At 35.3% G+C, this 16233-nt stretch overlaps 2 protein-coding genes across 2 annotated transcripts in view; both read right to left on the bottom strand.

The window, feature by feature from the left end:
* LOC106460542 overlaps positions 1-6856 on the bottom strand; it is a 32488-nt gene extending 25632 nt beyond the window's left edge. The window contains exons 1-6 of the mRNA XM_013920259.2: positions 6424-6856; positions 5854-6068; positions 3327-3513; positions 2867-2968; positions 1413-1523; positions 785-1267 (exon numbers count right to left, since the gene is read on the bottom strand). Of these exons, the coding sequence (XP_013775713.1) occupies positions 785-1267; positions 1413-1523; positions 2867-2968; positions 3327-3513; positions 5854-6068; positions 6424-6520 (1195 nt within the window). The 5' untranslated portion in view covers positions 6521-6856. The remainder of the gene's footprint in view (positions 1-784; positions 1268-1412; positions 1524-2866; positions 2969-3326; positions 3514-5853; positions 6069-6423) is intronic.
* Positions 6768-16233, bottom strand: part of LOC106460541 — a 31937-nt gene continuing 22471 nt past the window's right edge. The window contains exons 10-18 of the mRNA XM_013920258.2: positions 15373-15559; positions 13967-14068; positions 13747-13857; positions 13122-13604; positions 12499-12713; positions 8891-9077; positions 7480-7581; positions 7093-7203; positions 6768-6907 (exon numbers count right to left, since the gene is read on the bottom strand). Coding sequence (XP_013775712.1) covers positions 6864-6907; positions 7093-7203; positions 7480-7581; positions 8891-9077; positions 12499-12713; positions 13122-13604; positions 13747-13857; positions 13967-14068; positions 15373-15559 — 1542 coding nt within the window. The 3' untranslated portion in view covers positions 6768-6863. The remainder of the gene's footprint in view (positions 6908-7092; positions 7204-7479; positions 7582-8890; positions 9078-12498; positions 12714-13121; positions 13605-13746; positions 13858-13966; positions 14069-15372; positions 15560-16233) is intronic.

Genomic DNA, 16233 nt, shown 5'->3' with positions numbered 1-16233 from the left:
AAGCACAAAGCTACACAATGGGCTATCTGTGCTCCGCCCTCCACAGGTATCGAAACCCGGTTTCTAGCGTTGTAGGTCCGCAGACATACCGCTGTGCCACTGAGGGGCAAGTTATACAAAGCACTTGCGATTCTTTCGGTCACAGAACAATTCAATTCATAGTGTACGGTTGGATTCTCCAGAAGAAAAAAGACGTATTCCTTCTAAAATATCACCATGATTCTCCACTAGGAGGACTCACTTTGAAATTCTGCATTAAACTCACATTACCACAGTTTTGGAAGTTTTATTAAATAAATTAATTTCGTTCATAATAATAATTGTACAAAAAAAATGTACATTATTTATTTGGAAGAAGTACAATTTCTTCATTATGGAAGAGATTTAGGAAAAAATGTTATAAAATAAGGTCTTATTATTATTTAAATTTGAGCGAGGGTCTATTTTATAATATTAATTTTTTGGTGCGATATAAAGCTGTTATTGACATATTTCTTTAACAAAATAGACACATGCACAAAATAAAACTTTTTATAAGAGACCCAATTGAAAATTCATTCAAAGTTTCATCCAAATCGGACTTAAACTGTAGGAGGGGCTTTGCGGACAGACGGATTCATATCTATATATAGATTTCTAACACACATATATTAATTCAATTAAACTATCAAATTCTAATTCACCATATTAACGTATAACATAATTTTGCATCGTTTAAAACCCCACGGTAGCAGCAACAACAAAAACTTAGTGGAAGAAATTTAATAATTTAATTTTTTTTTACCTTTTTCACTCAGCATGTCAAGCAAACCCGATGTTTGAAGGAGTTCGTAAAAGATGGTGAGACCAACTGATTGGCCTTGAACATTGAGACCAGGCATCTTAATGACCTGAAGGATTGTATTTGTTGGTGGAAGACCACCTTCAACTTCCAGTCTTGGTGGAGAAGGTACTTGGCCACTATCGATTCTTACAAAGACTTCCTGAGATGGTGGTTTCTCTGGCTGACCAGAAGTTGATACTTCATGATCTGGTTGGGGATGTTCCTGTTCAGAAGAAGGACCAGTTGTTGGGAGATTTGACTGACCAGATAGAGGTTTTTCAGGAAGTTGGGGTTGTTGTTGTACTTGACTATCATCTGGTGTTCCAGGACCCGGCTGAGTTACTGGTGGCGCGAAAAGAACACGGTCTATCACGTGTATGACACCATTTCCAGTAGAGATGTCAGATTCCTGTATGTTGGCGTCGTTGACTCTGTAAACTCCATCTGAATTTAATGTAACAAATATAGATAAAATATCTGTGATAACGTAACACTCTTCTAGAGGTTTTGGTTTTTATATTTAAACAAATTAATATAAACTTATGGGTTTGTAAGTATTCACAATATATCTTCATTTTTAATCCCTAACCTGATGTCACGAAAAACTGCAGCTGCTTGCCACGAGACGTCGGGATATTGAAACCACTGGTGAACTCTTTCTCATAGTGAACGCCCTCTACAACATGATTCATTATTAGTTCTGGAAAGAACAAAATATGATATTATTCTACTGACATTTTGTTTGTAAAGTTTTGTACAATTATTAGTAAAAACGAATAATATAAATAACTGATAATATATAATATTGATATTAAAGATGTAACTTTCAATTCCCATAAATCAATGTTAGTTGAAGTTAACACAAGTGTTCCCTCACTGACCACTTTATATTGATTCTCAAAATACATTTGTAGAATAATCCATTTATGTGTATAAGCAGAAACAGTGTTATTATGTGATGTGTCGAGTGACTGCTTGAGGCATAAAATGCAGAGATCCTGTTATACTATCCTTAGACTGTAGAAAAAGGAAAGAAAAAAGGGCAAGAGTGTAGGGACCTTTCGCATTTTGATAGGGTCATGATAATAAGTTAACGTTTATCTGAGAGTTCATTATAGGAAACCTTTTTTTTTGTCTGGATTTTCAAGAACATTGGCAACCCGAATCTGATATCAATGGCAATTAGAACTGAATACTTTTGCTACTAGGAGAAACTGTAAACTGACTTCTTAAATGCAGCAGACATCAGACTATATCCCAGTTTAACCGATCCTTTTAATAGTTGTCAAAATTTGACTATCTCTATATTACCATGTAAAAAACATTACAGAAATGATCATATGATGGCCGAGAACAAGTACAAAAGTGCTTATTACAGTGGAAACATAAAATGTTAACTTCGGTTAAGATTACACTTTAAGCTACGGAGAACAAAATTACTAGAAGTGTGCTAACTGGTCTGATGACTAGCGTTTCATCCTCTTCTTCATTGATATTAGAGTAAATAGGTGTGCAAAACTATAAGAAACTCTCGAATTTGCTTCTACAGTGCAAATTACTGGAAGTGAAGTAATGGTGTGGGTAACATTCTTGATGCAGGACTATCCTTTGGTCTTTTAGAAGAATGAATAACAAATGGAGTGTACTTCTTACTTCACAAAGATGCGTTCCCAGCCCGTTGAACAAGGATTGTGCCAAGACGATAATGCAACAGCCTACTGGGTTAATTATGTTTGAGCTTGAACTTGAACTTAGCATTCACCAATTTATTCATCTGCCGAAGTTTATGAATCAGTAGCAAATCACACTCCTCAACGAATGCGCAACAAACGAACATGACACGTTCCGATATTTTACGTATTGTATACCACGCCAAGACAAGCTATTATTATTACGCCAAAATATCATTCAACCTGATATTAGCTATTTTGTGTTACGTAAATTAATATTTTTTTTATATAGCGTTGTTTTCTGACTAGTATAAAATATGTTTGAAGTATACTCAATATAAGAATACAATATTTACTGGCTGAAGAGTCTTACCTTGTAAAGCGTCTGGATTGGACAACAAGTCTTGCAAAACACTTTTTGGAAGTGCTTCAAAAGCTGCGTCTGTTGGGGCAAATACAGTGTAGGGTCCATTTCCTAAAAATGAAATGTATAAATTGTAATTTCAAATCTTCGGATCCATGCATCCAATGAAAGGGATTACAAAGAGTATCCAGGATGTTCATGTACACAAACTGAATTACTGAGCTATTGAAACACTCGATTTCTTGCAGATGTTTGTCACATACTTACCTGGAGCTCTGTAATTATTTGCAAATACATGCATGTTAATGATCATTTCTTATTTCATTTTAAGCCTAAAACTGATCACAGGTAACATTACATTCTTTGCAAAATTCACCGAACATGAAATGTAAAATAATGTTTAAACATAAATGATGCAGAATTTCTTCAGCGAACTATATTTTATTTCTCCTTCAAAAAAATATCTTACTGTGAAGGGTTTCTTGTAGTCCAGATTTCACGATTAAGGACAATAGCTGGCTGAGATTGGAGTGTTCCTTTAGTTCGGTGAAGATATCCAATCCCGGAATTGGGTAGATCAAGCCATTGATGACGTACACTTCTCCATTTTGAGCCAAAGTTGACGCAACCAGATTTGATCCTCCAATCAAGATTAACTGAAATAAAACAGAACACGAGATTATTCAGGACGTATAAAATGTTTGTTTTGTAGAATGTGTGAAAGGTTGAATAATTCACCCATTTCTTGAATGCTGAGTAGGTTGAGGAAAACTACGGAATTTTGTTAAAGGCAGTAAAAGAATAATATTTTTTACTGAATGGTTGAAAAATACAGATATTCCTTACTAATAATTATAATAATTTATAACAAACCGAAATGCACCGGGAACGAGGATAAATGTGCCTTCTAGAGTTAGTTGTCTATAACCATCACAATAAACTCAATGTAAGCGTATCGAATCATTTCTGATAACGAACAAATGATTTCGCTGTTGAGCATTTATAAACCACGAATTCATTTTTAACTCCCAACTGGTGAGGTAAAATATTTGTATCATAAGTGGTAGGGTGAATGAAAATGACCCATGTGTAATAAATTTCAAAAATTTTATCTTCATAGTACGGTGGGGCTGACCCACGACAAACGAACGATTACAAAAGTAAGAAAGAGAAGTACGAACGCACATTTGCTTTGCTCAACAATCAAGAACTGATTGAGGATATACTACGGAAAATATCAGGTAGCGAGCAGCACTAGCTGAGTTGGAATAGTGACTTGAAAAATTGACGTTGGTCATCGTGACCCTACCCAACCAGTTGAGAGTTAATATTATTAGCATAGAATAATCGTGCTCCAGCTACGGGGTTCGAAGGCCTCATCATGAATCACAGAGGTTCCAGTATACCCATTAAGCCCACTTTTTATCTCAATTACTCATACTTCTATTCTAAGGAAAGTTCGTACCCGAAAACCCACTTTTGTAGAGGGGGTCTATAGCTACCTTAAGGAGGTTCGTACTCGAAATAGAATCTCATTAGGACACCTCCTAGTTTATGAGTTGGAGTACGAACACAATTTGAAATTGGACGTCCCCGGAATCCTTAGGGGGAGGGAGCAGGAACACAAAATTCGATTCTAGATTCTGAACACTAACTCCTGGACCTTATCATGACTGGGCAACCTTCACACCGAGTTTTAAACGTCCTTGGAAGGGGGGGAGTAAACCTTATTTATAAAGTTTTAAACGCCCTTAAAAGGGGGGCTAAACCATATTTATAAAGTTTTAAACGCCCTTAAAAGGGGGGCTAAACCATATTTATAAAATTTTAAACGCCCCTGGATTGGGGGTAAACCATATTCTAAAGACACCCCGAGCTACCACGAATACACCTGCCCAGTTTGGTCGTAGTAGCTCCAAAACTGTGGGAGAAGTTCATGAACAAACAAATACACAAACACACAACGTGAATTAACACAGGGCTTTATTACAATGTTGGTGTGAAACTGAACTCTAGTAGTATTGTAACTAATTATAGTTCATTTCCGCGAACCTGCCAAAATTTTGACTTAATTTAATTTCAATTCAGTTGTCTATTCAAAATAACAATACCATTTAATTTCTCAAAAAATGAAAAAATACATTGACTTGTTCTGCTTTAACTAGCACGTTTTGTTAGCATGTACTGGATGAACTTCTCTGTGGTAATTTAACGAATTTGAAGGGCACAAGCAGAAGCAATTTAGATGTTCTCACACCTAAATTACAGAATGACTGATACATTTATTTTTGGTTCACGCATACAACTATTTGTTTTTTCACACGTAATTTATTCCTTTTGTTTCACAGATTAACTTATCTGTTGCTTTACACATTAAATTATTTATCGTTTCACACATTAACTTATCTGTTGCTTTACATATTTCATTATTTGTTGCTTCACACGTTAAATTGTATTCAGGGTTTGTTTGTTTGTTTGTTATGAATTTCGCGCAAAGCTCCACGAGGGTTATCTGCGCTAGCCACCCTAATTTAGCAGTGTAAGACTAGAGGGAAAGCAGCTAGTCATCATCACCCACCGCCAACTCTTGGGCTACTCTTTTACCAACGAATAGTGGGATTGATCGTAACATTATAACGCCCCCACGGCTGAAAGGGCGAGCATGTTTAGTGTGACGGGGATTCGAACCCGCGACCCTCAGATTGTGAGTCGAGCGCCCTAACCACCTGGCCATGCCGGGCCTGTGTTCAGGGTTTGATCTTCAGAAGTATCCGCAGTAAAAAACTTTACAGTCGAATTGTTTTGCTCTTGTATTTGGGCTCCAAAAGTCTACTTCTTATTAATAACTTAATTTAGAATAATTTGTGCAACTTATAGCAACTTTTCGCTATAAAGAAATACTTTATTAACTTTTAATCATCAAATAGCAATTTAATCAAAAAAGAAAAGAAAGAAAAATAACTAAGTTAATAACTTTATTAGTTTCAAATTCATACCTTCCCATCATTAAGAACGTTAACAAAGAGCCGACGGTTGTTATTCGTTTCAACAATCATGTTGTTCTGTAGAGTTTTTGGGTTGAGAGAACGATTAACTACATGGCTGAGAAGTACACGTCGCAGTAACTCTGGATTATTACGGAGTTCCTCCAGAACTCCAGCAGGAAGATTAGCAAAGGCATCGTCATTTGGGATAAACACAGTGAAAGGTCCTGTTGACAGAAATATGTTCTTATGGTTGTGAATAATTGGTTAAATATATCAGGAAAATTTCACGAAAATTACGAGTATATGCTTTTCAGGACATAAACTAAAGGCCGAGTTTGGTATCACTTGTAAATTATTGAAATTTGTCTTGTTTTAGCTACAAACTCTCAAAGTAAATGTTATTGTCGTGAGAAAGTTTATGATGAAAACTCATTTTTATCTACATAAAAAACTTACTTGAAATAAAACAGCAACTTGCTAGTTCTTAGTAAGATTAGTGTATATATATATCGTTTAAAAACAAACACTCATTTTACCGAATCAATTGTACAAAGAAGTTACCAAACTAGAGTATTTTACCTTGTTCATTAAGCATGTCCAGCAAACCCGATGTTTGAAGGAGTTCGTAAAAGATGGTGAGACCAACTGGTTGGCCTTGAACATTGAGACCAGGCATCTTAATGACCTGAAGGATTGTATTTGTTGGTGGAAGACCACCTTCAACTTCCAGTCTTGGTGGAGAAGGTACTTGACCACCATCGATTCTTACAAAAACTTCCTGAGATGGTGGTTTCTCTGGCTGACCAGAAGGTGGTACTTCATGACCTGGTTGGGGATGTTCCTGTTCAGAAGAAGGACCCGTTGTTGGGATATTTGACTGACCAGATAGAGATTTTTCAGGAAGTTGGGGTTGTTGTTGTACTTGACTATCATCTGGTGTTCCAGGACCCGGCTGAATTACTGGTGGCTCGAAAAGAACACGGTCTATCACGTGTATGACACCATTTCCAGTAGAGATGTCAGATTCCTGTAAAGTTGGCGTCGTTGACTCTGTAAACTCCGTCTGAAAGTGAAAGATATCGTGACAAATGTAAAATATATAGGATACTTTGGTTATGAAAAATAAATATACTAAATATGTTTTCTAAATACAAGTTTCTAGTCCTTTTCTTTTAATCATTGGACAAGTTAGTAAGAACTGAACAAAACAAACATTTTCATACTGAATCTTCACTTTTAATCACTAACCTGATGTTACGAAAAATTGTAGTCGCTTGCCACGAGATGTCAAGAGAATAAAGCCACTGGTAAACCCTTTCTTATAGTGAACGCCCTCTACCACATGATTGATAATAAATTCTGAAAAGAATAAAATCAGTATCATTTTACACTTCAAAATGGCAACTACTAGTAGATATGCCCTTAAATTGATGTAATAGGTCAGAAAGTTCACTAATTAAAATATACAATTATTGGAAGTCAAAAAGGATTAAATATATCAGAAATATAACCTGCTCTAGTTATTAAAATAACTTTTCTTTAGCCTAAGCTTTTTCATTCATACAATGTTATTTTTGTAAACATAGTGATGTTCCCGGACTCTTCTAAATATGTGTCTGTAACTGGAGAGCATACCTCGTAAGGCGTCTTGATTGGACAGCAACTCTTGCAAAACACTTTCTGGAATTGCTGCAAAAGCTTCGTCCGTCGGTGCAAATATGGTGTAAGGTCCTTCTCCTGTAATTAAATGCATATATTATAGCTTTAAATGTGCAGAGGAAGTGTGTTGATTTCATATATATTACACAAATTTTCACTCTTGTATTCTGAAAACTTAATTTTACTGGTACTCAACTCACTGGAAATATATTTTAACAAGTAGAACGTGTCGAAATTCGGCAAAATGTTGTGGTATTCCAAGCAACTGTTTAAAACTAAGGGTTATCGTATTCATATTGGAAATATTTAAAACTTCCTCGTAAGCAACGTTTTCAATATTTGCACCGTCAGAGACGTAAATTTTGAACCAATCGAACCAATGCCCAAACAGTGGACAAAGCTACGTAGAAAAAATTGCCTTAGCTAAAGTGCAACCTCGATGGACAGGCGTACATTTTGCCATATTATATTATTTTAATGATATTTACGTAATCGAGCGTCATTAAAACATGACAGTTATAACTTTATATAGGTGCTTGAGTATTTAAAGGGATACTTTACCAGTAAAGTTGTAATCTTAAAAAAAAAACAATAGAAAGTTCGTGCTAGTACAGCGTTTCTGCATTACAGAAAAAGTTATTGTAAATACTAATCTCAGTCTATACTGACTGTTGAAATAGCACGAGCAAAAACGCAATTTTTCTTAACTTGTGGCAGTTAAAGGGCATGAACTACAAATGTATATTTATCTAGAAAAACAGAAAATAGACTTTAACTACCATTGACTTCTTCGACTTTATCTGACATAAAATTTATATTTAAATAATTTGACGTGTTTCATTTCGTGCTTTATTCCACGTGCTCGGATTATTCTTATAGCAAGTTAACAATAATAATATTTATATCTTTTTTTAGCAAGTGGCTTTTGCAAATAAACGGAACGCCACATCAATCTGTATGCATGCATAAATGTATTCAGGATTATTCCTGAACTGGTTACAAGACTGTATCAAATTTGAAGTAAATTAATATTAGAATCTTTCACAGAAGCCAGTGAAAATTAAATTATCTTAAGAACTTCAAATTATAGAACCACAATGTCAAAATTACATATGAAGTTTCAATATGAACTATATCAGGCTCAGCTCCAGCTCTTCTCTCTTGGGAGAGTGGGAGGACAGTGGAGATTTTGTTGACCTTTCTTAGCGATTTGAAATAAATATCATACGATTTAAATAAAGTGGTAATATCATTTTTAAACCGCTAGGAAGAATGGTGAACTTGGATGGGCTAGAATAAAACCTGGGGGTACTCGGCCCATCCTAGCATCGACCCAAAACTATATTCTGTTTTGTTTTTCAAGGTTATGAACGTGTGAAAAACTTACCAACAAGGGTATCTTGTAGTCCAGATTTCATGACTAAGGACACCAGCTGACTGAGAGTGGGGCGTTCCTTTAGCTCAGTGAATATATCCATTCTCGGAATGGGATAGATTAATCGATTGATGACGTAAAATTCGCCATTTTGAACCTTCGTTGATGCGATCAGTTTTGCTCCTCCAATCAAGATTAACTGCAACAATATACAAGTTACTAAACAAACCCTTTAAAAGGTTGATCAAATGATATTAATTTTACTCAACATCCACGTCTTTCGAGCTTAGTAATTTTATTCTTCATACATTATAACGCTGTTTACGTTATTTTATTCTTCACACATTATAACGCTGTTTATGTTTGTTTAATTTCGCGCAAAGCTACTCTAGAGCTATCTGTGCTAACAATCCCTAATTTTGAAGAACCGATACACTAGAGAGAGAAGACAGTTAATCATTACCACCCACCACCAGCTTGTGAGCTGCTCTAATTGAAAATTAGGATTTGACTGTCGCTCTTATAATGCACACTCAAGCTTCCAAAGTGCAGTAACGGGGCGCCAACCTCGGATCCTTGGTACGCTAGCCAACAGACCTAATGTTGTTTAATTTGTATTAATAATACTTGACAATACAACAAGTTCTATGTAGGAAGCTGTAACATTTATGTTTTGAAGCTTTGTACTGTCAGTTACAGTTTGTGTTTTAGTGGAACACTCCCGAAGAAGCCGTAAAGCGAAACGTTGAGTGTCCAGTTAAAGAAATACGACAATTTGGCGTTATAAGGTCGTTTAGTTCTAGTATTACGATAGGTTAATTTCTACGAAGCGGATATCGCTTATCTGATAATGCGTTGTTAACAGTATATAACAACATTCATTTACGGAACCTGCAAAAATTTGAGTAGATACAACTCCAATAAAAGATGGTGAGACCATCTGGTTGGCCCTGAACAATGAGACCAGGCATCTTAATGACCTGAAGGATTGTATTTGTTGGTGGAAGACCACCTTCAAGTTTGTTTTTGCTATTTGTTATATTGTACTAAACAATGCTAAAAAAGAAGTGCTTCGAGTTAGAGTTGTAACCTTCCTGCTTGTTTGTTTACGTAATAGTTATTTAATTGTGAATATACATTATTTAATTTAAATAAATTACAAATTTAAAGATAGAAACCTTCAGTTGTCTATGTAACACTATACAATGTTTTGTTACGTAATCGCCCTCCGCTGGTTCAGTGGTATGTCTGAGGAATTACAACACTAAAAATAGGGGTTCCATACCCGCTTAGGCACAGCACAAATAGCCTATTGTGTCGCTTTGTGCTTAACTTCAAACAAACAAGCAAACAAAACTATTGTGTAGCTTTATGCTTAATAGCAAACAATTTATGGTTATGTAATGGAAGTCATGCGGAAACATATTACGTGGGAAAACAAATTTGACGTATCACAAAACAAGAAAGAAACCTGATACTAAAGAAAAAATATCATATAAAAAATTATAATGTGAGCGTCTTCGGAAACCAGTTCTACCTTTTACAAGAGCGAATTCACGACTAAAGAAAGAAACCTATTTTCCCGATATGCTCAGGTTTTTTTGTTTAGTGATTTATATCAAATATTGCTGTTAAAGTGTTTTATTTAATTTAGTGCTATAATGATAATAATAATTGCACTTTTTTGTTTATTTGTTTGAAGTTAAACACAAAGCTACACAATTGGATATCTGTGCCCTGCCCACCACGGGTATCGAAACCCGGTTTCAAGGGTTGTAAATCTGCAGACATATCGCTGTGCCATTGGGGGCTTCCTGTTATCCTAACACCTTATGATAACAAGCTTTTATTCCACATATGAAACTTAAATCTAAAATGTGTACAACATGTTTCTATAATATATATATAAATACATACGATTTTCGAAAACAGACTTGTGACATAAACGATATTGGAAATAATTATGGAAAATGTTTGGAGAAAAAGGTATAAATGTAAAAGTACAGGCAGTCGCACTATGCCCAGTAGTAGTGTGAAACCAACCGGGGTTCACATGACTGAAATATCGCATGGCAAATATATAAAAACCAAAGTTTTAGCTAGCGAAGGATATTTCAACTGAAAATTGCCGTAAGATTCAAAAGAAGAAACATGAAACTAACACTGTTGATAATAAAAGTGGGGGAGATATCCCCCACCAAAAAATAGCCAACCAAGTTCCAAAAATGAAGTACCCCAAGATACGTTATGAAGTGTACAACAGTCAACTAAATGATTTTTCCAACGTACATGATACAAGTACAAATGTAAATGTTACTTCGAGAACAGTAAGATAGACATTACCATGATGGACGTGTACCTGCTTGAAAACGTCTTCTGGGAAGAGATAACGAAACCAAAAGGATTTGTCTACTATGTGTGTGAAAGGCTCAATACACTTAGCTAGAAATGGTCATACAATTTTGGTGGGTGGCTGTTTAGCCTGATGAGAGTATTGCGAAGCGATTAATTACTGTAGAGCCCCAAGTTATTTTCCTTCGACGGATGTAAAGGTTGTCACCACTCTTTTAACTATGATTACTACTAACAGTGGAATAAGCAAACCTGAAGACGAAAGGCGGAAGTCTTCCGAAACGTCATCCTCTACACCTGTGTTTCTACAACAGGCACTTGCCGTCCATTCAACTAAGTTTTATCAAAGTTTGTTCGATGGTAGAAAGGAAAACGGATCACGGTCAATGTACAATATTTATAGTAAAGCTTCAACTGAAGTTTGGATCTGGATCTCAGTCAACGGTGTTGATTTACTTCAAATTGGTGGCTCTCTAAATGTTAACAAATGCATTCAGATTCATGAGTTCTCTCAGTAAAAATACCCAATGGACAGAAATTCATCTTCCAGAAAGCCAACGATCCCATACATGTAACAGATGTGGTAAAACGACAGCAGGGTGGTAAAGATGCCGATGGGATACTCACGACCCTAGCTTGACCTGCACAAAGTCCCGAAATGAACATTTTCGAGACTGTATGGACTTACGTAAAATATGAGAAAGTAAAAAGGCAAACAAACAACTGAGTTGAATTGTTTGAAGTTATAACAGGACAATTGGAACAATATTCAACAATTACACATTGATAAACTGTATGGGAGCATGAACAACTGGGTTGAATTGTTGGAAGTTATAACAGGACAATTGGAACAATATTCAACAATTACACATTGATAAACTGTATGGGAGCATGAACAACTGGGTTGAATTGTTTGAAGTTATAACAGGACAATTGGAACAATATTCAACAATTACACATTGATAAACTGTATGGGAGCATGAACAACTGGGTTGAATTGTTGGAAGTTATAACAGGACAATTGGAACAATATTCAACAATTACACATTGATAAACTGTATGGGAGCATGAAAATAAGGTGCAATTCAGTTACGAAATACTAATACATTGTACAGTTTATTCGCTTTTACTTTGTATTTTCTGTGATAATGTTTGTACCATTGATAAATTATGCACCTAGTTGTAATTACTCCATGTGTATTGGTTGTGTGTTTCCATAATTAATTTCATTAATGTATGCTATAGCGTTATATTAAAGAAACACTTACCTTCCCATCATTAAGAACATTAACAAAGAGCCGACGGTTGTTATTCGTTTCAACAATCATGTTGTTCTGTAGAGTTTTTGGGTTGAGAGAACGATTAACTACATGGCTGAGAAGTACACGTCGCAGTAACTCTGGATTATTACGGAGTTCCTCCAGAACTCCAGCAGGAAGATTAGCAAAGGCATCATCATTTGGGATAAACACAGTGAAAGGTCCTTTTAAAAGAAATAACGGGTAACAAAAATTTATTGTTTATGTGTTAAAATGGAATATAAAGTAAAATAGTTTACTGTAAACACAAGTAAAGAATGAATTTCGAAAAAAAGATTTATTTTATGTTCATTATATCCAAATTGGATTTACTCAAGTACACGTTGAAAAATTATTCTATCAACTAATATACATATTCTTGTTTTTTTTCGGCTAACCTGGCTTTTCGTAATCTGATGAATGAAAACCATATGTTTGTGAAAATAAATCAATACGAGATAATAATTTCAGTTTATGTACCTCATTTTTTAAAAATATTTACTGGCAGTTTTGCACATGTGAACTTAAATTAACTTATATAATTTGAAAACCTTAATGACTAATTAAAATAATGAAACATATTGCACTTTTACCCTGCCCACTCAGTAGATCAAGCAAACCCGATTTTTGAAGGAGTTCGTAAAAGATGGTGAGACTAACTGGTTGGCCTTGAACATTGAGACCAGGCATCTTAATGACCTGAAGGATTGTATTTGTTGGTGGAGGAACACCTTCAACTTCCAATCTTGGTAGAGAAGGTACTTGACCACCATCGGTTCTTACAAAAACTTCCTGAGATGGTGGTTTCTCTGGCTGACCAGAAGTTGATACTTCATGACCTGGTTGGGGATGTTCCTGTTCAGAAGAAGGACCCGTTGTTGGGAGATTTGACTGACCAGATAGAGGTTTTTCCGGAAGTTGGGGTTGTTGTTGTACTTGACTATCATCTGGTGTTCCAGGACCCGGCTGAGTTACTGGTGGCGCGAAAAGAACACGGTCTATCACGTGTATGACACCATTTCCAGTCGAAATGTCAGATTCCTGTATGTTGGCGTCGTTGACTCTGTAAACTCCATCTGAAAGTTCGTGTAACAAATGTAGAATATCTGTGATAACGTATAAAATTTCAAGCGGTTTTATATTTTAGATTCATAAAAGGGTTAGTGATAACGTTTTAATTTGTAATTATCTACGATATGTCTCGAAAATATCACTAACCCGATGCTAGGAAAAACTGCAGCTTTTGACCACGAGATGTTGGGAGGATAAAGCCATTGCTGAACTCTTTCTTATAGTGTGCGCCCTCTACTACATGGTTCATTATCAACTCTGAAAACAAGAAAGAAAAGATATTGAATAAATTTATATAAATAATGATAAATATGTTTTATTACTTTCGCCTGAAAAAGTCACGAAAAAATCAAAATGGAAAATTTACCTTGTAAAGCGTCTGAGTTGGACAACAACTCTTGCAAAACACTTTCTGGAACTGCTGCAAAAGCTTCATCTGTTGGTGCAAATATAGTATAAGGTCCGTCTCCTAAAATGAAATATATACACTGTAAGTTCAAATGTCCAGTACTACTTTTGTGAATATATATTCAACCCCCCTATACACATTTTTACATGGTGCCTGGATGATTGCTTTGTGAATTAACCGGAAGTTTCTCATTTCTGTTTCGAGATAAAGTGCCATTATTTAAAATATATATTCGATTCAACCACCTTTATGTTTACAGATAAATGCTATACCACCTTTTACATGGTGCTTGGAAGTTGGCACAAAGCTACACGAGGGCTATCAGCGCTAGTCGTCCCTAATTTAGCAGTGAAAGACTAGAGGGAAGGGAGCTAGTCATCACCACCCACCGCCAACTCTTAGGCTACTCTTTTAACAAATAAAGTTTGGGATTGACCGTTACATTATAACGCCCTCACGGCTGAAAGGGTGAGTATGTTTGGTGAGACGGGGATTCGAACCCACGACCCGCAGATTGCGAGTCAAGCGCTCTGACCATCTGTGTGTTACATGGTGTTTAGATTATTTATTTGTGAATCACCAGGACGTGTCAGGCTTCTTTTTCGAGATAAAGCTTAACTATATGAGTAATTGCCACATGCTGGCTCAGCTGTAAGTTTGAGGACTTATAACGCTAAAAATCGGCTTCCGATGCCCACACTGGGCACAACACTAATAGCCCACTGTGCAGCTTTGCGCTTAATAACAAAGAACTATAAGGAAGAATTTTTGTATTAAAACTAGCAGAGAAATTTATAAACAGTTTCTTTGGGTTTGTGCAACAGCATTAAACTATCAAAAACGAAAGTGCATGAAAGAAAGTTTTTTCCCACTCTCGTTTATCAATACGTATTGATGTGTTAATTAACATTATCTAGGCAAATTACTATCTTCTGATTTATTATTACAATTCTCCTGTTTGTTTAATAAGTTTTTAAAACAATCCTTGTGTATTCAATGATGTAACTCTAATTTCACTAAAAGTAAACTTTCTTAGTTCGATTTTTTTCATAATAATATGACGAACGTTTTCAAAGGTAACACCACCCTGCCTGGTTTCTGACAATGCCAATACTTTAGTAAAATCCTAACTTATATTGTGCCTAGCTATTGAGATTATAAATTCAACTAGAAGTCCTTAAGGTCTTATTAAGCTTGTTTTCTGTCAATGCTAGTACTTTAATAAAATACCAAATCGTATTGGATCTCGCTATTAAGATTGCAAATTCTACTAATAGTCATAATTAAGCTTCTCATGACCTAGTAAACACCTCTGTACTCTGAGTATGACTTCTGAAAAGAACGTTATAATGAGTTAATCTTACCACCAAGAGTTTCTTGTAGCCCAGACTTTATAACTAAAGACAATAGTTGACTGAGATTGGGACGTTCTTTTATGTCACTGAAGATATTCAATCCCGGAAGTGGATAGATAATACGATTGATGACGTAGACGTAGCCGTTCTGAGCTACCGTTGATGCAATAAGTTTTGATCCTTCAATTAGAATTATCTGAAATAGTATAAAAAGAGAAACAAAATGACACTCATGTCGTGCCTATAAAGATATTCTGTGAATTTTCTGAGGAATTTTATGCTCCGGGGAAGCTGTCTAGTTAATTACGACTATCTGATAGAAACATAATGTAACATTAGGTTAATTACGACTAACTGATAGAAACATAATGTAACATTAGGTTAGTTATGACTAATTGGTAGAAACATGTAACCCGTCAATCCATTCTCATCTATATGTAAGTGATACGAGAACAGGAATATTGACTTTCAAAATTTTATCCGATATGTGATGTACTTGAAAATAACTCAAATAATCCAAATGTTGAAAAGATGGAATATATTTATTGTGAACATATACAATGAAGATTCAAGAAGTTGCAGATTAATACTTAAAAAGATAAAACAACAACAACTATTTGGTCGTTTGAGAAAAAAGAAGTGTTAACTCGGTCGTCAAAAGTCATAATATGTTGCTTTACGACATTTTAAAATTATTAACTCGGTCGTCAAAAGTCATGATATGTTGCTTTACGACATTTTAAAATTATTAACTCGGTCGTCAAAAGTCATGATATGTTGCTTTACGACATTTTAAAATTATTAACTCGGTCGTCAAAAGTCATGATATGTTGCTTTACGACATTTAAAAATTATTAGATCGGTCGTCAA

This window comes from Limulus polyphemus, unplaced genomic scaffold, assembly GCF_000517525.1.
Source record: "Limulus polyphemus unplaced genomic scaffold, Limulus_polyphemus-2.1.2 Scaffold792, whole genome shotgun sequence".
Classification (NCBI taxonomy): Eukaryota; Metazoa; Arthropoda; class Merostomata; order Xiphosura; family Limulidae; genus Limulus; species Limulus polyphemus.
This window is presented reverse-complemented; position numbering and strand designations above follow the sequence as displayed.